General features: G+C 42.1%; 1 protein-coding gene across 6 annotated transcripts in view; it reads right to left on the reverse strand.

Annotated features, from left to right (window-relative positions):
* Nucleotides 1–25,161, reverse strand: part of sh3gl3a (SH3-domain GRB2-like 3a) — a 143,664-nt gene that overhangs the window by 17,551 nt on the left and 100,952 nt on the right. For 4 of the 6 annotated variants that reach the window (XM_073033012.1, XM_073033011.1, XM_073033013.1 and 1 more), the window contains one exon: nt 7,459–7,527. In XM_073033012.1, coding sequence (XP_072889113.1) covers nt 7,459–7,527 — 69 coding nt within the window. Of the gene's footprint in view, nt 1–7,458; nt 7,528–25,161 lie in introns of those variants that run through there. The other 2 variants (XM_073033016.1, XM_073033014.1) reach the window with 2 other exon arrangements.

Here is a 25,161-nt window from a genome sequence, read left to right on the forward strand (position 1 = left end):
ATGGCCTCCTCTACTGCCATGATTAGGCCAAACTTCAGTTGGAGGAACAACATCCCATATACCGTCTGGATAGTCTCCAGCCCCTTGGTATGAACATCAAATTCTCCAACTTCCGGTAATTCCCTCCTTCTCCCTTCCCCCATCCCACCTTCACTCTGTCTCCTCTTCTAGCTGCCTATCACCTCTCATGACTCTGCCTTCTTCTACTACTCATAGTGCTTTCCCCTTAGATTCCTTCTTCACCTTTCCTGCCTATCCCCTCCCTGCTTCCCCTCCCCCACCCCTTGATCTTTCCTCTGATTGGTTTTCCACCCTCCCCCCACCTTCTTTATAGGGCCCCTGCCCCCCCTTTCTTTAGTCCTGACGAAGGGTCTCGACCCGAAACGTTGAATGCTCCCTTCAACGGATGCTGCCCGACCTGCTGAATTCATCCAGCTTTTTTGTACGTCTTGATTTGACCACAGTATCTGCAGTGTACTTTGTGTTTGCTCTCCAATAGTTTGGCAATCCTGACGGCTTGTCGTCTGGCTCACCGAGTGCAGTTTCCCATTCTTGCTTTACACTCCGCAGGGCTCAGAATCAGTTTATTGTCACTGACAAATGTTGTGAATTTTGTTGTTTCGTGGCAGCAGCTCAGTGCAATACATAAGAAGTACACACACATACATATACAGTGGATTCCAGTTAATTGGGACATGTCGGGACCAGTACATTTTGGCCCAATTAAGTGGCTGCCCCAATTAGCCGGTTTCGTGTAAATAGTTTCAGAGGTATATAAAAAAAATACCGTTTTACTCAGTAACAAATTATATATTTAAATGAAATGCAGAATCAATTAGAACACTACCAATGTTAATACAATACTATAAAACTGTGTAGTAGTACCTAATAGTTATCGATGGAGGAATTCATCCATTGTATGCTGCCGTATGTGGGGTGACCATCTGGGCAGCTCAGTCACCTCTGGTCCCCACCAGACACTCAGCTGCGGCTCCAAGTAGCTTGTTTATATGCGACTGCGGGCACACCTCGGTACACCACATTGATAGGCGGTTTAAGCCAGGTGACGGCAACTGGTGAAATAGGGACACGTCGTTGCTAACATGTGAAGTCAGCTCCAGCAGACTGCGTGGATGAGCTCAACGGTGAGATCCAAGAAAATGATTCTGCAACACTCTGTGGAGAGCGATGGGCATGATAAGGCATAGAAGAAGTCACGGTTATCCACCCCAACCAAGGACAACCCCAGTTTGTGACGACTCCTCCTACCACTGGACCAGAACTTCCGAAGTTGAGAGAGTGAAACTATTCCAGTGCAAGGGCTTTTCCACTTTAAAAAACTCTCCCACATAGGTTTCACTGTTATTGTTGGATATGACGGACAAACAACATGCTGCCACGTTCTATAGATTGACTGTAAAAGAACAAAATTACAGCAGACATCTAGTGTTGATAATGGACTGTGTTCATACAATGCTTTTGATGATTGCATCCTCCAAATCTTCTTTTTCATTGTAACATTCAAGATGATTGTTGATAACTTCAAATTCTTCGTAGTTCCTAACTTGTTGAAGTAGTGAAGTTGTTTCATTTTCACGTCTGGCCATTTCTCACATCTCCAAGCGTGAATGTTTGAAATTACAATGAGCAAAGCAGTCCTCAATAGTCATACTGCTGTTTTCTTGCCAACTTTCAGTGACAAAAATCTCTGCTTTTTGAACACAGGCACATACAACTGATGGTATTTTTACACACATGGTGTAGTGTCTGATGCACGTGTAACTGATACTGATTACAAACTGTTTGGCAACAGTCTCCTGTCCAATTTAAATGGCATAGTGTCTCAGATAAATGAAGGAAATCCAGGCTATTTACTCAATCAGCTTTTACAGTTTATGAGTTGTCCCAAATAAGTAGTGCACACGCGCGCACACACACACACACACACACACACACACACACACACACACACAGCTTTATATAAAGCAAAGTGCTTAAAACCTTTTGCACAATATATATACACATTCATACATACATATACTGTATCTATGGCTCCTTAAAGTTGTTTATAGCTAGGGGTGGTAATGGGGACAAGCTCCTACTATCTATTAAATGCTCTCAAATAGCCTCTGACAACCAAGTCCAGCTCCTGATCTTCACGTGTGCCTTAGCTACTAAAGCCTGGCAGAACCATTTCTACTGATAGGAGAAGGGGCAAAGGTGGGTTACTGGCACCTTAAAACCGGTCACTTCAGGTAGATGGGGCTCCTCAGCTGTGGTTGGCAGCTCCTCTAGGAGAAGGAAAACATTGATCTCAAACCTCCGCTGCCTTGCGGTTATACCCACTCATGGGGAGGCTTCAGTAGTAAAGCCTGAGGGAAAAATCCGGAGCTGGAGTCCTACATTGAGTTCAACGCTGACTGGCAACTCCTGCGATGCTGCTGGTACCAAACTGTATCGGTCTGAGCCGTTCCTTTGGTTCACCAGATGCGTGCAGAAGGGGAGGTTGCTACATGGGCAACAGCTTGCTCTCAATATCATACTGCCCAGGGTTACATATCTAGACACCCAGGACGCAATACGTAACTCTGACTGACAGAGGCCTCAGACTCGGACAGTATCTACGTATATAGATATACAAATAAGTAGTGCGAGAAGAGCAAAATTGGTGAGGTGGGTTCATGGGCCATTCACAAACATGATAGCGGCGGGGGGAGAAGCTGTTCCTAAAACATTAAATGTGTGTCATCAGGCTCCTTCATGTACTTCCTTCCAGATGTTAGTAACGAGAAGAAGATGTGTCCTAGCTGATGATCATGGATGCTGCCTTTTTTGAGGCATTGTCCTTTGAAGGTGTTCTTGATACTGGGGAAGCTAGTGCCCAGGAAGGAGCTGGCCAAGTTTATAGACCTCCGTGTTTTTTTTTTCCCATTCTGTGCATTGGCCCCTCCATACCAGACAGTGTTATAACCAGTTAAAATGCTCTCTACAATACATCTGTAGAAATTTGCTAGTCTTCTGTGATACTCTGTTTCCAGTGACCCTTTCTCACAGTGGCCTTTTATCAGTGTTGCTTTTGAACCAGCCAGGACTCTGTTTGCCCTGTTCCTTTTAAACTCCACGGGAACCCACTTACACTCTCCTTTTCAACTCACTTGGGGCACTGTTTCCTGTGCTTTATTAAACTCACTTGGGCCAGTTTCCCATGTCCCTTTTAAACTCACCTGGTTCACTGAAAAATTTATTAAAACTTCTAAAATAAAACGCGGATCAGAACTAGGTTAAGGTATTAATTGGAGTAACATTCAATAGTGCAGAAAATCTGCCAATCCAGCACCAAGTCCCGAGAGTGACAGATCATCAGAGTTTCACTGTATTAAAGTACCATCTGGGCTTTATTCAAATTCTATAATTGCAGAAGAATGCCCTAATTTTCTAGGCTGCATAGATCATTTAAGATAAACAGCGCTTGGAGAACTATCTTTTGATAATTTATTCCATATATGACCCACATTCATACTGAGAAATATTTCTGGAAAATTGAGGGTCTCAAAAGAAATATCATATGATTGTCAATAAAGTAAGCCAGCCCAAAATAAGAAATCCACACACAATTTATAACAGCAAATACAACTGGGTTTTCTCTGAAGAAGTCTCTAAAATGAGAACATAAGAAATAGCAGGAATAGGCCAACCAGTGGCTTGAATTTACTCCACCACTCAATAAGATGATGAAGAATCCAAAATTGACCACTTCTCACTCGTTCTGTATAGCCCTGACTTCCTTATCATCTGTCAATTTCCATCCTGGATATAGCCAACAATGTCCCAAAGGGAGAGAATTCCAAATATTCATGGCCCCCTGACAGAAGAAATCCCTCTTCATTTCCACCTTAAATCGGTGATTCCTCATTTACAAGCTATGTCTTCTACTCGTATATAACCCCAACAAGGGGGAATACCTTCTTCAGTGCTCCTCAGAATATTATAGGTTTCATTAAGATCACCTCTCATTTTAAGGTCGACTGATTATTTTCTCAACCTGATCAACCACTTGTCAGATTGAACATGCTTCATCCCCAAGAATCAGCTTAGTGATCCATCTCAGCTCCACCTTACAGTACCAGTATATCCTTCAGTAAGTGTGGAGATCAAAGAGTAAACTTAGTACTCCATGTGTAACCTCATTAACATTCTGTAAAGTTGCATCAAAAATATCCTACTCTAATACTCTGAAGTGCACAAGTTATTATCCGGGCACTCATCCCTGCAAACGGAAGAAGTGCTACACCTGCCCCCACACTTCTTCCCTCACCACCATCCCAGGCCCCAGACAGTCCTTTCAGGTGAGGCACCACTTCACCTGCGAGTCAACTGGGGTGATATACTGTATCCGGTGCTCCCAATGTGGCCATTTATACATTGGGGAGACCCGCCGCAGACTGGAAGACCGTTTCGCCGAACACCGGCGCTCGGTCCTCCAGCAGTGGCGGGATCTCCCTGTGGCCACACACTTCAATTCCACAGACCACTCCCACTCCGATATGTCTGTCCATGGCCTCCTCTACCGTCAAGATGAGGCCACATGCAGGTCGATGGAGCAATACCTTATCTCCCGCCTAGGTAGCCTCCTTCCTGCCGGCATGAACATCCAACTCACTGACCTCCGTTGATACCCCTGCCCCCCACCCTTACCCCCATCCCTATCTAATACTTTAGTCTGGTTCTCTTTCTCTCTCTTTTTCCCCCTCACTATAATCTCTCCCCCCAGCCCTACCTTTCTTTCTCTTTTATTTCCCATAATTCTCCACCTTCCCCCTAGCCCATTTCCCTCCAGCCTATCACTTCCCAGCTCTCTACTTTATCCCTCCCCCCACTTCTTATCCCCCCTCCATCATCCCATGTTACTTCACTCCTGATGAAGGGTTTCGGCCCAAAACGTCGTTATTACCTCCTCTCATAGATGCTGTCTGGCCTGCTGAGTTCTGCCAGCATTTCGTGTTTTTTATTATCTTTCCTACTTGCTTGCTTTTATATATATAAAAATGGAGATCCACCCCCCACCCACTATATTTTGTGATCTCACTTAACTTAAATAATAATTTGCTTTTTCATTCTTTTGTCTAAACTGTATAATCTCACATTTTCTTCACATAATACTCTTATCTGACAAACTTCTGCCCCCACTCACTGACTGAACAATTAAATAGCTCTTTGCAGAATCTTTGTGCCCTCAACTTTCCAATCCACTTCCCTTTGTACAATCAACAAATTTGGTTATAATAAACGCTGTGCCTTAATTTAAATCACTATTATCGACTGTAAATAGGTGGCCTCACAGAGCCAGTGACTCATCCTCGACTCTGATCTCGGAATGCCACAGAAGGCAGACTTTTCTTGCTTTCCCTGTAATTGCATGAGTTTCCTCTGAGTGCAGTGGTTTTGGGCATGTAAGGTTTTGGCCACTGTGAACTGCCCCTAGTGCGTGGGTGAGTGGTAGATTCTGGGAAGAGTTAATGAGAATGTGGGGGAATAGAAAGTAGGATCAGTGTAATAGGTAATTGATGGTCAGTATGGACTTGGTGGCTTGAAGGGCCGTTTCTCTCTGTGCTAATCATCTGCTGCAAATTCCCAAAAGTTTCCTTTGGCCTATCAGATTCTTTAACAATGTGTGTGCCTAATTTGTTCAGTTATCCATGAAAGGTGCATCCTTCATAAAGAGCTTTTCTTTCTAACTTGAATATACTTTTGCTTAGATTTCTGGCATATTTTCCTTAAACACTGTTATGCACCTTCCTACCTTTTGATCCAGCTCTGTCCTCACACCATTATATTAGCCAAAAAGGTCAGAAACTTACCTTTCTGATTCAAATTTCTCAGTTTCGCACCAAATTTGAAATTCTACCATGCTAATATCAATCACTCTTTCCTACAGGATCCCTTACTATGACATTGTTCATTAATCTTATTAAATAACACCCTATCTAAAACAGGCTGCTTCCTGGCTGGGTGGCAGTGAAACTATCCCAAATACACTGCACCTTTGTCTTCAAGTCTACCCTTGCCAATTTGATTTGCCCAATTGCCTACCTGCAGTACACTGACTCTGAGAAAGAAACCCTGAATTAGATTCCATAGCTGCCCATTTCAGTAAATTACTTTTTTAAAATTACCTACGAACAGTACTTCATTTATTGACATTATACATTCACATGATTCTTAAATCTTTCTATAAAACAATGAACAATACAACTATATACCAGACAAATGTACTCAAACAGGTACTATATAGTGAGCACTTTTTTTAAACATTAAAAAGAACCAATTCAGTGACTAAGATTGCATTGAGATAAGCAGCTGGTGTCAGACGCTGATATCCCAAACTAAATCTGACTCACTGGCTGTAAACAACCGAACATGCTTCAGGCCACGTGTGGGAGGAAGCAAGACGCACAGTCCATCAATCTAGACTGCACTTGAATACCTCCTCACATCACACAGCAAACTTGGGGCAACCCACACACCTTCAACTCTGGCCGCTGTAGTGTTGTCATTTTCAATTGCTCTACCACTCAAAGTCATGCTTGCAGCATTCCGAGAATTTGGAATTTTGCTTCTCCCACTCCCAATGCTCTCTACCTCACTATCCCCTTTAAAGGCGATTTCTAAAACCTACTGAACCACCTATGTGGCTCAACAGCAAATTTTGCTCAAGCATTTCTAGCAAAGTGCTTTGGATATTATACTTAATTAAAGGCACTATAAAAATGCAAGATGGTGCCTGTTCTTTATGTGGAGTAGAACTCCAGTACAGAATCAGGGAATAGTTATCTTCTGCTTTCAGTGCATAAATTGAAAATAAAGAATTTCATTTAAAGATAAAATAATTTTTCAGAATAAGAAACGTCACTCATACTGATTTATGAATTAGACAGTAGGTGGCACCCCATGTTTTGGAATGAGTCACAGCACTAACGTCCCTGTGGTACTTAGAATGGTCTGTTTACTACTGAGAATAATGCAATGTCAATATAGAAATAGCCCTTTAGACAGTTTGTTTTTTGTCTTAGTCCCAAATCCAAATCATGACTTGGATCATAATTTGTTACGATTCCCTTCTTACAAGTTACCAGTCAATTCCCTGTTGCATCACAGTATGTTGCCAGGCAGCATGGAGTTCAGTTTAAGTAAAAAGACATTTATATCAGTAGTTTATAGAAAAGCTACCTGTGATGATAATAAACTTCATTTTTGTTATCATCAACCATCAGAAAGTGTCCATCACTCTTTACTATGCTGATAATTAACATAATTTCAAAATTAATTAAGGGATTGGAGACTTTTTCTCTCAGGTATAATACCTAAAATACACAGGATGTGCCAAGTTCAGTTGCCGCCCTTATCATTTTTAATGAACTATGAACCATAAATCTTACAGTAAGCAGTATATTCACTTACCCGTTCCATCTCCACAAAATCATCATCTAGCTTTGTCCCTTCAGCTCCGCCCATTTTCTCACTAACAAACTGCAAAACAAAATGTGAACCACAATGTCAGGAAGACAGCTTCACACAAAGGCAAATATAATGAAATGCTTAAATGCAATACACTTAATTAAAACAAAAACTGCTCCAAATACAAGGCAAGATTCTGCAAGTAGACATGGATATAGTAGGAAAATCCACTGAAATAAGAGGAATGGAGATATTACCAGCTGATGTAACCTTTGAAAGAGGAGCTGCCATCAGTAAGGGAGATCATTGTCACTCCTGTAACATCACATTGCATTTATCATGACTGCAAGGGAGAGAAGTCCATTAGGAAAGGTTGGGTGGAGGCATTGCCCCGAGTAGGAAGTAGGGAAGTTGAGAAGATCCACAAGGAAAAGTGCACCGCAGATGAGGGAAATGAAAGGGTAAAAACTTAACCAGCTTTGATTACTATTCTTGGTGTGTGTCACTATAAATGAAATACAGAATGTGTAAGGTGGAGCCAATGTGCTGAACAGCCTTACACCTGTATGAAGACAGGAGCTCAGTGTGAGAAGAGTTACAATGGAGAAGATGAATACCACTCTCATGGTAACACAAAGCAGGCATGCATTGAAGCAACAAGTAGGGATGCAACATAACAACGCAAGAAATTGGAACTGGAGTTCTGGCCCGTTGAGCCTGCTCCGCCATTCAATAAGATCATGGCTGATCTGGCCATGGACTCATCTCCACCTACCTGCCCTTTTGCCCATACTTTCATTCCCCTACTATGCAAAAATCTATTCACCCTCGTCTTAAAAAGGACCAAGTCTCCATCATCAGCCAAGATCTCAAGTACATACAAATGCAGAGTTACATAGAGCTACTGCATTTCCAGTATATCTTGCACAACTGCTTACTATACCGCTTAACAGTAAACACAAACTCAGCCTTTCCACACGTCACCATTATAATCATCTTGCAAAGCTGCTGCACATTAACCTGCTTGCCAACATCGAGCCCAGGCTTGGACTTGCATTTCATTCAGTTCAGACTACAGCAAAACTTTCCTTTTCCGTTCCCACCAACATTCTCTGGCTTCAGCCTAGCTGAGCGCCTGTCATGCTTTGACAAATGATTGGCAACCTCAACACTTCCTTCCCTCCTGAGCCGACATTCCTACATGGCAATCAATCAATTGCCAAGTCTGCATTCTTGTGTTTCCAGTGCATCAACCACCTGCACCTCGTCTTATTCCATGTCATGACAAAACTCAAATCCACGCTTCCATTAAAGATGAATTTCTCTAATGGTCTACTTCCTTCCTGCATCATCGCAGCCACCGATTAATCCAAATTGCAGAACCTGTGTCCGGTGCGCATTTACTATTCATACAGCCCCTTCCCAAGTAGTGTCTGACCCTGTCTCCTTACTACTGTATTATAGTTTTGTTACTCTTCATGCAGAAGTGATTGGTGTATACAGTCTTTCCCCCAAATCAGTTTCTTCACTGTCCTTTGTACTTCTACAGTAGCCTTGTACAAAGCTATTTCTTAGACCACCAGCCCACTAAACCTTTCCACCTCTAATTCAATATCTTCTCCATTCTGTAAAATATTCTCAGTGACCAATCTGTACACAACACTGGCCTGGCTGGATCCACTACAGAGGATCTCATTATGTCGAATGCAGAGTTTAATCAGGCCTAAACTTGCTCTTTAGTGGATTAAAGAAAACTTTCATCTAATTTGAAACAAGTATATTTTGGCACTTGCTTTGTTCTACAAAGCATTCATTTTCTCAAAGGTGATCAACTATACAGCAATGATCTTTTAGATCTGCGAACTGCAGGAAATAAGGTGGGGCAATTCACATTATTTTCTCTCCCTGTGTAGAGAAAGTAAATTCACACCATATGCTCTCAATGATGAGCCTCCTTTGAAAGAAATGTAATAACGCACACTTAGGTTAACCCTTGCTCCCAATCAGTGAGGCTCCCTGCAGGGAAAGGAATTACTGAATTTATCTTTTGATGGCTTGACCTCAAATCTCAAGCCAATATTTCTTGTGGAAAAATGTGCGTGACAAATTTGTTAAAGACTTTTTGCACATATGAGTCACAGTAGCTACTCTGCTCAAACTGCCTATGCAGGTATTGATGTTCTTCACAAGCGTTCTCACATCAGACTCCTTATTCTCTGTGTAATCTATTCTACTCACTATTTATTACCAGTTCTATATTCCACCACATGCTACACTGTATTCCAAAATGGTTTTATTTGTGATATACTTGTTGTCCCTGACTTATAAACTTTACCAGGACAAGCACTTGTCAATACTTTTATAGAAAAAAGCAACTCAATTTGGACTGTCAACTCTGATAGATATTCTGATATTGTTCTTCTAAATCCTCATTGCATCTTCCCCAATTCCACTACAACCCTTTAATAATAGTTTACAACATACACTAGCTCTGTTATACCTCCGTGCAATGTAATCAAGACTCTGTATGAAACTGGAGACATAAGAGGACACAGATGCTGAAGTCTGGAGCAACAATTGATCTGTTGGAGAAACGCAGCAGGTCGTGCAGCATCTGTTGGAGTAGGGGCGAGGAAGTCATTCACAATTCAGGTAAAAATCCTGAATCACAATACAGTCCTAACATTAGGTTTCTACCCAAAACATTGACATCTCCTTTCCCCTGACTGATGTTGCTCAACCCACTGATTGTTTACCGTTCTATATTAAGATTCCACTTCTCAGTCCAGACACCATAATGATATTGTACATTACATGCAAATTGAACTCACTGGAACCAAACTGAAATTTTTTTGTCAAGAGGCGTTTAGCACTGAGGAGCTTGTCTGATCGCTCAAAAAGAGCAAAGCAGAAACAAGAGAAAATCTGCGGATACCGGAAACGAAATCGACGCACACAAAATGCTGGAAGAACTCAGCAGGCCAGTCCTGCCGAAGGGTTTCGGCCCAAAACGTCAACTGTACTCTTTTCCATAGATGCTGACTGGCCAGCTGAGTTCCTCCAGCATTTTGTGTGTGGTGCAAAGAGCAAAGCAGAATTTGTGCTTCAGCAAAGAGTTAAGTTTTCTCTACTATATCTGAAAAGTTTATACTTATTACTGAATTATATTCTTCAGGCTATAATCTGGCATATTAGGACAGGACAGTGGCGCAGACAATACAGCCTCTGCCTACTGCTCTAGAGGCCTGTGTTTAATCTTGACCTTGTGTAATGTTTGCATGCTCTCCCTGTGACCACCTGGTTTTCATCTAGGTGCAAAACTCACAAAATGCTGGAGGAACTCAGCAAGCCAGGCAGCATCTATGGAGGGGAATAAGTAGTCAATGTTTCGGGCTGAGACCCTTCATTGACTATTTGCATCCCTACCTGCTGCTTGACATAGATGTTTTCTGAACTGCAGAGTTCCTTTAGCATTTTGTGTGTGCACTGCACAAGATTTCTAGCATTCGCAGTATCTCATAAACGTGAGAAAGTCTGCAGATGCTGGAAATCCAAAATGTTGGAGGAAATGCCCTTCTTCAGGACTGACGAAGGGTCTCAGCCCAAAATATTGACTGTTTATTCACTACTATGGATGCTGTCTGACCTGCTGAGTTCCTCCAGTATTTTGTGTGCATCGATATGTGGAGCCTATTGTGACTATTTCTTCTGTTTTCCTTCCGCATCCTGAAGCTGTGCGGGTTTATAGAATTATTGGCTGCTATAAGATGTACTTTGTGTGTAGAGGTGGAAGCTGAGGGGAATTAAAGAGGATGTGAAGAGAACCATAAGTGAAATTATTGGAGGATTAGTCATTGCATATCGGTTGTGTTGAAGGACCTATTCCCTGTTGTTTTACTATATTTCTCAATCTCATTCAAGTTCACATATCCCTCACTGAGAGCCAGAAAGGACATTTGCTTCTCAAACACATCAAATGAAAATGGTTTGTGCCAAGAAATTATCCCTTGCCAGCGGTTTGCTATTCTGTGTGTCCTCTGAACATTCTCCAACACATGCTGTAATCCCAGGGGAATCCTTACAAACGTACCCACATTGCGGGGACAAGTGGTAGTGCTTTAGGTCAGGACCAAGTTGTTCAGCACCTGGTAATCCACTCCCTGCCGACACCAGGGAGCAGGGAACACTTCTGGAAGCATTGGAAAAGTTCACTGAAATCAATCTTGACCAACTTCAAATATTCAATGATTCCTTTGAATTGGACTGGAAGGGGTCCTTACAGCTGCTGAGCATATGTTCAGCTGCACGAGATTAAGAGAAAATGTTAGCTGAAGAGGGAAACAATGCAGCGGTGCTGCAATGAAATCAGTCCTGCGTCGTGATTAACATTACGATCTCTCTACTCTGTATACTTTTGGCAAACATTAGCATTCTATACGTTCACACCCTTTATCAACATACTGGCCAATGTGAACCTTGCCACTAATGCATGTGCAACTATGTAGTTGTCATCCGCTTGGAACTACATGGAATGCCTAATATAAGCAGTGGATCATGGTACGTTAGGTCTCACTGATCAAGTAACCTGGGTTCAATCCTAACCTCTGCTGCTGGTTGCATGAATTCAGGAGGAAATGACAGATAAGTTAACTCATCATCAATCTTCAAGATTCAGGAACTTAATGGGCAAGCTTACAAGCTTACGAAAGAATCTATAGCAACCATAAGGGGCATCATACTGCAAAAGCTAATGGGACTAAGGCAAGTCCCGATGGTCTGCACCCTGGAAGTGGTCGCAAGGCTAGTGGACCATTGGTCGAAGGTTTTCACAATTCATTTAATTTTGGGAAGGTGCCAACAGACTTGAAAACTGCAAATGTGATTCTGTTATTCAAAGAGGAAGGAAGCAGGTAAAGAATTGGTCTGTTATCTCGACAGATGGCAGGAGTAGAGAAAATGTCCGACACTCGAGCTGTTAATAGGGAATGTGACAGGCAGGTGACGTTTTGCACCTAGGAATCATAATGCCGTTAGTTTCAAAGTAAATATGGAACAGGATCGGTCTAGTCCTCAGCTTGAGATTCTAAATCGGAGGAAGGCCAGTTTTGATGGTATCTGAAAGGATCTGGCGAGTGTGGATTGTGACAGGCTGTTTTCCAGCAAAGGTGTACTTGGTAAGATGGAGACCTTCAGAAGCTTGTACGTGCCTGTTGGAATAAAAGCTAAACCTTGGTTTTCAAGAGACCCTGGTTAGGAAAAAAAAAGCATAGCAAGTCTAGGCAGGCAGGATCAAATGAGGTACTTATGGAGTATAAGAAAGGCAAGAGAACACCAAAGAAAGAACTCAAGAGGGTGATTAGTGGACTGAAGATGGTGCCAGCAAACTACATGACCAAAGGTAATGTCCTTCAGATAGTTCACGAAATTACTTCTTCTTTCAAATACGATTCTGGTACTAAGCTGTTATGTGCGATTGGAACATATGACTTTCATTTTGATGGTGTATTTTCAGGCCAATTGAGTGATCTGGCGCTTTGCTGCTTCCGAGGGAGTTTGCTGAGGTCTCGAGTGGGGCCTGGGGGCCAAGAAGCCTGGAGACAGGTTGTTAGCCCACGATTGACTCCATTTCTCACTGATTAAAGTGTTGAGCAAGACTGAAGTCAATGACGATCAGAGTGGAAGGAGAGCAGGTCTTCAGCGCTGGTCTACCTGCGTTTAACCAGTCCCTCTCTCGCTCTTATTCACTTCCGCCAGAGGAAGGTGCCTGGCCTTGACCAGTCTCCCTCTGCTCCCGCAGAAAGGTGCCTGTGTTTGACCGGTCTCTCTCTCCCTCTTGCTCGATGCTGCTGGAGGATAATGCTGGTGTTTTGGGTCCAGGGCAAGGTTTAATCGACGTAGTTTGTGGTCTGGACTCTGAAGTTCATGTTATTTGTGTTTCCAGTTACTCTTTTTTTTAAAAAAAAGCTATTTTGTGTGCTTTTGGTTAGGACAGACCGGCTCGGTGGCCTGTAGTCAACAAATGACAGAGAGCAAAACTGAACTGAACTGAACTAAGCTGAACTGTACCTTTGCAATGACTCTGTGGTTTGATATTTTTGCTGTTTGTGTGACTTGTTCTTTTTTTTGCACATTGGGTGTTTGATGTTTTCGTTGAATGGGTTCCATTATGTTTCTTTGTTTTGTCACTGTCTGTGGGAAGATGAATCTCAGGGTTCTAAACTGCATACATACTTTAACAATAAATGTACTTTGAATCTTAAAAGAAAGCATGAGGTTGCCCTAGCAGACAAGGTGAAAGAGAATCCCAAGGGATTCTGCAGAGGTGTTAAGAGCAAAAGAATTCCAAGGAATAAAATTAGTCCTCTGGTAGATCAGAATGGTAATCTATATGTGGAGCTATCAGAGATGGGGGAGATCTTAAATGGATTTTGTTGCATCTGTTTTCACATGGGAGACAGAGACTAAGTCTATAGAAGTGAGGCAATGAGGTCAGGGACCCCATACAGATTACAGAGGAGGTGATGTTTGTTGTCTTGAGGCAAATTAGGGTGCGAAAATCCTCAGGGCCTGCCAAAACGTTCCCTCTGACCCCGTGGGAGGCAACTGCAGAAATTGCAGCGGCCCTAACAGAGGCATTTAAATCATCCTTAGTGACAGGTGACATATCAGAGGAATGAAAGTAGCTAATGCTGGTTCGCTGTTTAAGAAAGGCTCTAAAAATAAACCAGGAAATTATAGGCTAGTGAGCCTGACATCAGTAGTGGGAAAGTTATTGGAGAGTATTCTAAGATATATGAGTATTTGGATAGACAGGGATTGATTAGGGATAGTCAGCATGGCTTTGTGTGTAGTAGGTGTGTCTAATCAATCTTATAGAGTTTTGAAGAATTTACCAGGAAAGTTGTAGACAAAGCAGTGGATCATGTCTACATGGATGTTAGCAAGGTCCTGCCTGGAAAGTTGGTCAGGAAAGTTTAATCACTTGGCATACAAGATGAGGTAGTAAATTTGACTAGACACTGGCATTGTGGGAGAAGCCAGAGAGTGGTAGTAAATGGTTGCCTCCCTGTCTGGAGGCCTGTGGCTAGTGAAGTGCTGCAGGGATTAGTGCTGGGTCCATTGTTGTTCGTCATCTATATCAATGAGCTGGATGATAATGTGGGGTTAACTGGATCAGTAAATTTGCATCTGACAGATTGCGGGGGACTGGAGAGCATGGAGGACTTGCAGCAGGATCTGACCAGCAGGAAAAATGGCAGATGGAATTTAATGCAGACAAGTGTGACCTGTTGCACTTCAGCAGGGCCAGCCAGTGTAGGTCTTACACAGTGAACAGTGGGGCACTGAGGAATGCAGTAGGACAAAGGCTACTGGGAATACAAATCTAAAATTCATTGAAAGTGGCAGCATAGGTAGATAGGATTGTAATGAAAGCTTTTGGCACATCGGCCTTCATTAATCAATGTATTGAGTACAGGAGATGGGATGTTATGTTGAAGTTGTATAAGCTGTTAGTGAGGCCTAATTTGGAGTATTGTGTGCAGTTTTGGTCACCGACCTACAGGAAAGATGTAAACAAGGTTGAAAGAGTACAGAGAAAACTTAAGAGAATGCTGTTGGGACTGGAACACCCGAGTTGTGGATATGGATAGTTATGGTCAGGGTGCAGGTGGATGGGGCAAGGAAGTTTAAATAGTTCAGTATGGACTAGATGGACTGATAGGCCCGTTTCTATGCTGTACTTTTCTATGACTAATTACACTGTTCAGCCCATTCAGTCTGTTCCACCATTCCATCCTGGCTGATTTGCTATCCCTCTCAAAGCCATTCTCCTCCCTTCTCCCTGTAAACTTTGATGCTCCCACTTATCAAGACCATATCAACCACCACCTTAAATATACCAAATGACTTGGCCTCCACAGCTGTCTGCAGCAAAGAATTCCACAGATTCAGCATCCTCTGGCTAAAGAGATTCCTCCTCAGCTCTGTTCTAAAGATACATCCTTGTATTTTGAGGCTATGCCCTTTGGTTCCAAGATTTCCTTCCAACTATAGGAAACATCCTCTCAATGTCTAAGCGTGGTCTGACCAGTGCCTTATAAAAGCCTTACATCCTTGCTTTTATATCCTAGTCCACTCAAAATGAATGCTAACATTGAACTTACATTCCTTATTATTAACTCAGCGTGCAAGTTAACCTGTAAGGAATCCTGCATGAGGGCTCCCAAATTCCTTTGCACCTCTGATTTCTGAATTCGCACCCCAATTAGAAATATTTTATTCCCTCTAGCAAAGCGTATGACCATAAACTTCCCTACACTGTATTCCATCTGCACATCTACTATTGGCAAGACGCTGGAGTCTATGATCAATGATGAATTAGCTTGTCATTTAGTAAAGCTTAAATAATCAAGTCAAGATGTTTGTATGAAAGGTGCATCTAGACTGACAAATGTGCTAGATATTTTCATGGTTGTAACAAGCAGTGTCATTGAAGGATGCTGTAGATGTGGTGTATTTGGATTTTCAGAAAGTATTTGACAGGGCGTCAGGAAAAAGGCCGGTGTAATGCTTGTAGCATTGGGTAGGTTTGTTCGCATGAATTGGGTTATTGAGAACATCAGAATAAACAAGCCATTTTTGGGCTGAAAGAATGTAACAAGTGGCGTATCCCAAGCCTCAATTTTTGGCCCCTAGTTATTTAAAATTTACATTAATGACCTAGAAGGTTGTCTGTCGATGACACACAAAAAAAATAGGGACATCTATGAGGATATTTGAACTGCACAGGATACAGCTATATTGAGTGAATGGGTGAAAACTTGTCATATTGAGTTTAATATTGTAAAATGTGAGGTCTCATAATCCAGTAAGAGGAATCTGATGGCAGACTATTAACTAAGTGGAGAAAAATTGCTGATAAACAAACTTCAAATGGATCTATGTGTTCTTCTGCACAAAATGCAATATGTCACAGTCAAATGAATAAGTGACAATCTTATTGCAAACGGGTTGGAATTCTGAAATAGGACACTATTGTTATTGAGGCTTTCTGTGGATTGGGATCGACAATGACTATTCTGCAATAGCTTTCTATGTGGTACTCAAGTCAGAGCAGTACGTTATGGAGAGCGAACTGTTGCCCATGCAGCAGGTCCCCTCTCCACACAGCTGACGAGCCTAGAGAAACGCAGAGACTGATACGGTTTGGCAGCGTTGCAGGAGTTGCCAGTCAGTGTTGTGGTGTTCAAGGGGGAAGCAGAATAATCTTTGAAAGGTCAGGAATTTGAGTGCAATGGAGAATTAGCACAAAACAGGAAATGGGGCCTTGGGCAGTCAGCTATGATCATATTGAATGGCAAGGCAGGCTTGAGGGACTGAGTGGCTTGAAGTTTGTCAAAGTGGCTCCTTTGTCCACACGCTTGCTCTGTGACAGCACATCCTTCCACTGGATACTATGGTTTCCTCCCAAACCTAGAGACATGTTGCTTAGTAGGTCAATGAACTACAACAAATTAGCCCTGCTGTTGGCTGGTGATAAGAAAATCTTGGTGGGGAGAGAGGGAGAAATGGAGGGGGCTCAATCGGAGGGGATGCAAGGAAAAAGATTACAGTGAGATAAGTGGAGAATGGAAGAGCTGGGACAGGATCCCTTGTAAGGGAAATATGAATATAAACAGCCAATAATACATCTCATGACGTGATCAACCATACCAATCCCAAAATATTCCTCCGGGACTTCCTCAGGGCTGTGTCCTAACCCAAACATCTCCAACTGCTTCATCAGATATTTTCATACTAAGCAATCTATGGCAGAAATAGCAGCTGCTAGGAGTCTTCCATGAGGTTATGGGTAAAGGCAGAATATTATTGGGGTTCAAATACATTTTTTTTAAAACTCCCAACAAAAATCAGTACCATGGGGAAATGCAACATTAGACTAGCAATGAGATTCCTGGACTAAGGCCAGTGAAGCCATCTTGGGAATAGATCTACAGAAGCCAAATTCTTTGAATACCACCACAAAATGACCAAAACTGAATTTGTGCAATGTTCACATTAGGCCATATTATGCTTAACTTTGATCTTGACACATTTGATATTTAAAGTCAAATGCAGCAAAAATGAATTCCTCTTTGAGTCACTAACAAAGATTATAGGGGAATACATGATAAAAGATAAAATCTGATTATACTGTAAACACTTAAACGAGTCAAAAATATCAGAGTAAAAAAATGAATTTATATGCAATGTGCTATATTATACCTGAAAGGAAATGATCGTATCACTAATCTCAAACTGTATTGTTCAGATATTGAAAATCTGAAATAAAGCCAGAAGACACTGGAGGGAAACTCAATAGGTATTGCAGGATCTGTCGGGATTAAACACAGAGCTAATGTTTATGTAGAGATGGCCCAGGAAATTAAAGACCAGCGAGTCTTACTTCAGTGGTTGGTAAGTTGATGGAGAAGATTCTGAGAGGCAGGATTTATGAACATTTGGAGAGGCATAATATGATTAGGAGTAGTCAGCATGGCTTTGTCAAGGGCAAGCTGTGCCTTACAAGTCTGATAGAATTTTTTGAGGATGTGACTAAACACCTTGATGAAGGAAGAGCAGTAGATGTAGTGTATATGGATTTCAGCAAGGCATTTGATAAGGTACCCCATGCAAGGTTCATTGAGAAAGTAAGGAGGCATGGGATCCAAGGGGACATTGCTTTGTGGATCCAGAACTGGCTTGCCCACAAAGAGTGGTTGCAGATGGGTCATACTCTGCATGGAGGTCAGTGACCAGTGTTGTGCCTCAGGGATCTGTTCTGGGACCCTTACTCTTCGTGATAGTTATAAATAATCTGGATGAGGAAGTGGAGGGATGGGTTAGTAAGTTTGGTGATGACACAATGGCTGCAGGTGTTGTGGATAGTGTGGAGGGCTGTCAGCGGTTACAGCGGGACATTGATAGGATGCAAAACTGGGCTGAGAAGTGGCAGATGGAGTTCAACTCAGATGAGTGCAAAGTGTTCATTTTGGTAGGTCAAATATGATGGCAGAATATTGTATTAATGGGCAGTTTGGAGGATCAGAGGGATCTTGGGGTCCGAGTCCATAGGACACTCAAAGCAGCTGTGCAGGTTGACCCTGTGGTTAAGAAGGCATACAGTGTATTGGCCTTCATCAATTGTGGAATTGAATTTAGGAGCTGAGAGGTAATGTTGCAGCTATATAGGACCCTGGTCAGACCCCACTTGGAGTACTGTGCTCAGTTCTGGTCGCCTCACTACAGGAAGGATGTGGAAGCCATAGAAAGGGTGCAGAGGAGATTTACAAGGATGTTGCCTGGATTGGGGAGCATGCTTTATGAAAACATGTTGAGTAAACTCAGTCTTTTCTCCTTGGAGCGAAGGAAAATGAGAGGTGACCTGATAGAGGTGTACAAGATGATGAGAGGCATTGATTGTGATAGTCAGAGGCTTTTTCCCAGGGTTGAAATAGTTGCCACAAGAGGACACAGGTTTAAGGTGCTGGGGAGTAGGTACAGAGGAGATGTCAGGGGCAAGTTTTTTTTACTCAGAGTGGTGAGTGCGTGGAATGGGCTGCCGGCAATGGTGGTGGAGGCAGATACGATATGGTCTTTTAAGAGACTTTTGGATAGGTACATGGAGCTTAGAAAAATAGAGGGCTTTGTGGAAGTCTAGTAATTTCTAAGGTAGGGGCATGCTCGGCACAACTTTGTGGGCCAAAGGGCCTGTTTTGTGCTGTGGGTTTTCTATGTTTCCATCAGTGGCTTTACTGGAGAAGTGAGAAAACGACTGACTTAATGTTGCATTATGGAAGAAGGGCAAGAACAAAGATTATATCTATGGTAAGGTGGACACTAAGTTTGTCTATGTAACACTGTTAATTTTAGCGCCAACAAACCGAATCAACAACTGATTTGAATGGAACAATGTTCATTTTAATTTCTCCACACTTGGGACTTCGGTGGTGCTGCATCAGCAGATTTTCTGGACTATTAGATGTTGTGCAAACATTAGCATTCAATAATCTTCTAATTCAATCTTTTTGGAAGATGTTACACAGCAGGATAATGAATTTTCCATTGAACCTGACAATTATCAAGGGGGCGCAGGAATCAGAACCAGTTGAGTTTCAAAAGAGATGGAAACTGGGGCCCCAGTGAGCCAGATTCTGAACCAGTGAGATTTCTGAATTGTCAGGTAATCAAGAGTTTTACTGTATACACTGAGAGAAGGATAGGGAACTTTGAACAAAGAGATCGGAGTGGGTTGACCCAGTGGTAGAAGATCATTGTTCAGTGACAGAGTGGTTCCGAGTTGCCTGTCCATTTAACTCTTTATCCCACTCTCGCTCTGAGATACTTCAGTTTCCTAAACCGACAAAGCCCAAAGCAAGGCTTCAGAACAGCACCGTCTTTCTTTCACTTGAGCACTTTACAGCCCTTGGGACTCAATATTGAATTTGGCCATTTCAGACAACCAGTCATCCATCTGTGTTGTAATCAGCCGGTTTAATGTAAGACCTTCCACATTAAATAGCTTTTCCCTCCTCGTAGCTGTTACCTGATCTGCTAAGTATCTCTAGAATTCTCTTTTATTTCCATTTTCTAGCAGCTTCTGTGTTCCTCACTTCATAGTTCCACCCAACTTCTGTTGTTTTGCTTTTTCTCTAATTGGCTTCTTTCATCCCTCTCCAGCAATTTTGTCACTGACAACCTTGATCTCCATCCAATTTCAGTCTAATAGCTTCATAAGTGCCCCTAATATATCTGCCTCTACCAAAAGACCATAATACAAAGGAGCAGAATTAGTCCATCTGGCTCATTGATACTGCTCTGCCATTCCGTCATTGCTGATTTATTATCCCTCTCAATCCTATTTGCCTGCATTCTCCCTGTGCCTTCTACCACCACTTCCGCAGGGTGTTCCAGACATCCAGCATTCTCTGTATAATAAATTTACCTCCGACATCCCCTCCTGTATTTGTCTCCAATCACCTTAAAATTAGGTCTACTGGTATTAGCCATTTCTGCCCTGGGAAAAAGTTTCTGGTTATCCACTCAATCTATGCCCCTTACTAACTTGTACACTTCTATTAAATCACCTCTTACCCTCCTTTGCTACAAAGAGAAAAGACCTAGATCACTTAACCTATCCTCATAAGACATGCTGTCTAATCCAGGCAGCATCCCGATAAATCTCCTCTGCACCCTCTCTAAAACTTCCACATCCTTCCTATAATGAGGCAACCAGAAATGAACATAATATTCCAAGCATGGTCTAACCAGGGCTGTATAGAGGTGCAAAAGTATCTCCCAGCTCTTGAACTCAATCCCTCCACTGCTCCCCCAACTGATGAAAGTCAAAACACCTTCTTAACCACTCAAATGTGGATCTCAAGATCCCTCTGTTTATCCACGCTGCTAAGAATTATGCCATTAACCCTGTATTTTACCTTTAAATTTCATCTTCCAAAGTGAATCACTTCACATTTCTCTGGATTGAACTCCATTTGCTCCTTTTCAGCCCAGCTCTGCATCTTGTCAATATCCCATTGTAACCTGCAACTCTACATTATCCAAAACTCCAAACTCCAAATGAAATTTAGCTGCTGTCATGCCTTGTTTGTAAATGCATCAGTATGTTAGGCCTAGGAAGATGAGAACTGAGGGTATGATTGTGTTGAACACTGAGCTGTGATCAAGAAACAGCAGCCTGTTGCTATTGTTGTTGGTATAGGGAGAGTAGAGCAGTGGACTAAGCACGTATCCTTGAGGTGCACTTATGTTGATTCTCAGAAAGGAGATGCTATTTCTGATCCCCACGTACTGTGGTCTCCTGACAAAAAAATTAAGGATCCAGTTGTAGAGAGAGGTACAGAGACCCAGGTTTTGGAGCACGTTGATTAGAACTGAGGCTATGATTGCATTGAACACTAAACTGTAATCAATAAACATCAGATGAGATGTACGCATTGCTATTGTCCGGATGAGTCAAGGTTGAGTGGAAAGTCAGTAAGATTACATCAGCTTTTGACCTATTGTGGCGATAGGCAAATTGCAGTGGTTCCAGGTCCTTGCTGAGACAGGAGTTAACTCTAGCTATAACCAAACTCTCAAAGCACTTTGTCACAGTCGATGTGAGTGCAACTGGGCGATGGTCATTGTGGCGGTTCACCCTGTTTTTCTTGGAACCTCTGACTGCACCAATTAGAGACTGAAGATGTCCTTGGACATTCCCAACAATTAGCTGGCACAGGTTCTCAGTGCCCTACCAGGTACACCATCAGGAACTTATGCCTTGTGAAGATTCACTCTTCTGACGCCAGCCTCTGAAACAAAGATTACAGGGTCACCAGATTCCCACGGGTGCAGTTTTATTCTCCCTTACAGAGCGTGCATAAAAGGTGTTGAGCTCATGGTGGGAGCAAAGCATCACAGCCATTCATGATGTTTGGTTTCACTTTTTAGGACTCCCTGCCAGAGCTGACGTTCATCCAGTTCTGTCTCCTACTTCAATCGGAATTGGGTTTTTATTTTTAAAATAACCTTCCGCAGGTTGTACCTGGGCTTCTTGTATAGTTCTGGATCATTGGTCTTGAATGCCACAGATCCAGCCCTCAGCAGACTATGAATCTCCTGGTTCATCCATGGCTTTTTGTTTGATTATGTCCTATATGTTCCCAGAGGCACATACTCATCGGCCATGCATTTGTCTGCCAAATCATCCTATTCTTACTCTCACTGACATGTCCCACAGGCAGCAACCCAGAGAGCACCATCTTTAAAGTCCTTCTTTTCAGCTTCTTGCCTAGCTCTGTATATTCTCTCTTCAGAATCACACCCCTTTTCCTAACTATGTCATTGCCACCAACATGTACCACATCTTCTGACTGCTCATCCTCCCCCTTTAGAATGCTGTTGACCTGATCTGAGACATTACTGACCCTGGCACCTGGAAGGTAAATACCATTCATGTCTCTTTTCCAAATCCAGATATTCCATGAGATTACATTTGTGAAATTTAAGGGAATTATTAATACTGTCAATTATTTCATTACCTTTGATTTATTGATAAAATTAACATATTATTTATCTGATTCACTGTGGTGAAGAATCTATCCTGTAACCAAGTTCATGACTCATTAATGTAAACACAAAACCCAGAAAATTAATCTTGGAGTACTGAAAGTGAATATAATCAATAGCTGCTTTCTGTCTCGTGATCTTTTTCTTAGCCATTTTCAAAAACTAAATTGCTTTCAATTTTGTTCAATGCAATGGATATTTTCTAATCTGGTTGGAAACATGGACTATTCAATATATATCTCGTTACCTGGGAGATTTCTGGACACAAGACTTGTAGAAGTCAATTCTTGTTCACATAAATAGTATTACAATTGGGGATTTTGATCAACTTAACTGAGATACTTTATTGGTGAAGCACATGCTCCTTTTTTCCAGGGTACAGCCCAAAAATCAGGGAAAATTGGAAAGCATGAAAACTAAAAATTTGAAAACTGAAATGTCAGCAGTTCAAAAGTATTCATCCCCTTTAGATTAGTACTTAGTTGAACCACCTCTCACAGCTATTACAGACAGTACTCATTTTGAATAAATCTTTATTAACTTTGCATAACATGATGGAGCAAGATTTGCCCATTCCTCCTTGCAAAATTGCTCAAGCTGTGCCAGGTTAGTTGGGGAATGGTGGTGGACAGCAATCTTGAGGTCTTGCCAGAGATGTTTGGTTGGCTTAAGGTCAGAACTCTGAATGGGCCACTCAAGGACATCAATTTTCTTCAATTGAAGCCACTCCAGTGTTACACTGGTAGTCTGCGTTGCGTCACTTTCCAGCTGAAAGATGAACTTCCTCTCCAGTTTAAGCTCTCTGGAAGAGACAAACAGGTTTTTTAAATCCAGAATCCCTCTGGATTTAGCAGTATTCATCGTCCCGTCGATTCTGGCCAGATTTACAGTCCCTGCTGCTGAAATGTATCCTCATAGCATGATGCTACCTCCACCAAACTTTACGGTGTGAATGGTGTTATCTGGCTGCTGTACAGTATTAGATTAACACCACATGTACTGCTTAGTGTTAAGTCCAAAAAGTTCCACTTTAGTCTCAATCTGACCACAAGATCTTTGCAGTATCTAAGTGACATTTTGCAATCTTTATGGGCAAGGATAGGCTTTTCTATTTTTAGCCAGGGCTTCTTCCTTGCCACTCTTCCATAAATACCCTTTTTGTGCAAGGTTTTAGAGATTGTGGACCCATGAACTTCACCTGCATTTGCAGCCACTGAATTCTGCAGCTCACTCAGAGTGACTGTTGCTGTCACAGTAGCCTCTCTTACAAGTGTGATTCTTCTCCAGCAACTAAGTTTAGAGGCACAGCCTGACCTAGGCAGTATGGCTGTGGTTTCATACTTTATCCGCTTTTTCGTGATGAATTGCACTGAGCTCCAAGGCATGTTCAGTACCTTTGAGATGGTCTTGTACCATTCTCCAGTTTTGGGCTTTTCTATTATCATTTCCATGACTTGCCTTGAATACTCTTTTGTCATCATTTTGGTTTGATCTGTTGAAAATCTACCATACCGTTGGACTTTACAGAAAAAGGGGGTATTTCTTCAGGTCACTCTCCAATTTTCTACATCAACAAATTGGGTGTATGGTGAGGTAATATACCAATTCCACCTTGGAATACCAATTGGCATTGCACCTAGGGAAAGATGGCATAAAAGGGGATGAATACTTTTTCAGCCTCACAATTTTGGTTTTTGATTTTTAGTAAATTGTTGACAGGTTTTGGAATTTTTGTCAAAGAAGAGAAAATTTGCAGATGCTGGAAATCCAAGTAACACACACAAACTGATGGAGGAACTCAGTGGTCCAGGCAGCGTCGATGGAAAAGAGTACAGCTGGTGTTTCAGGCTTTTGATTTGACATAGTGCACAATGTTTTGTAGATCAGCTCAAAAAACTCCTACTTCAATATATTTTAAATTTAGAAAACGAGATAGTAAAATGTGAAAATAGTTGTGGGGGCTGAATACTTTTACAAGGCACTGCACTTGGATATAGCTGATGGGTCTAACTTATCTGAGCATCCCTCTAAAAGACACCACAATGCATGCAAAAACCTGGCTTAAAATGACTCCATGCACAGGCCTCGTCAATTTGAGTGAAATTCCCTGGCTCTGATACTTCTGTCAAGCGCAAGGCTCAAAGGGTGAGTGGGATGATGACTGACTGTGAAAACTTTTATCCGAATGATGACGGGAAATCAGAGCAACAATCCAGGCAGGTTAATCAACACCAATGAGGCTAGCCAATAATGAAGGCCAACTCATTTCAAATTTGGGAGAGCCATGTCAAAAGAACATGTGTACCATTTGACCTCATTAGGTCCACCTCACATCTCCAATGTGCAGATGCTAACACCAATGACCATCTTGCATGCTGTACAACGCAAGTCACATTGCTACCTTTGTGATTCAATCTTCAGTAAGGAGGACCTCAATTATGTAGTGCACAACAAAAACCAACCACTATGTGATCCAGTTTATAAGTCAGCATGTTTGACAGTCCAGCACTGTCTCACTCCATCAGCTTAAAATTTTGTGCTCGTCTGCAGTGAGCCATGAAACCCCAACCTTCTCATTTAGAAGTGAGCAATGGC

The sequence above is a fragment of the Hemitrygon akajei genome, chromosome 30, assembly GCF_048418815.1.
Source record: "Hemitrygon akajei chromosome 30, sHemAka1.3, whole genome shotgun sequence".
In the NCBI taxonomy this organism is placed as follows: domain Eukaryota; kingdom Metazoa; phylum Chordata; class Chondrichthyes; order Myliobatiformes; family Dasyatidae; genus Hemitrygon; species Hemitrygon akajei.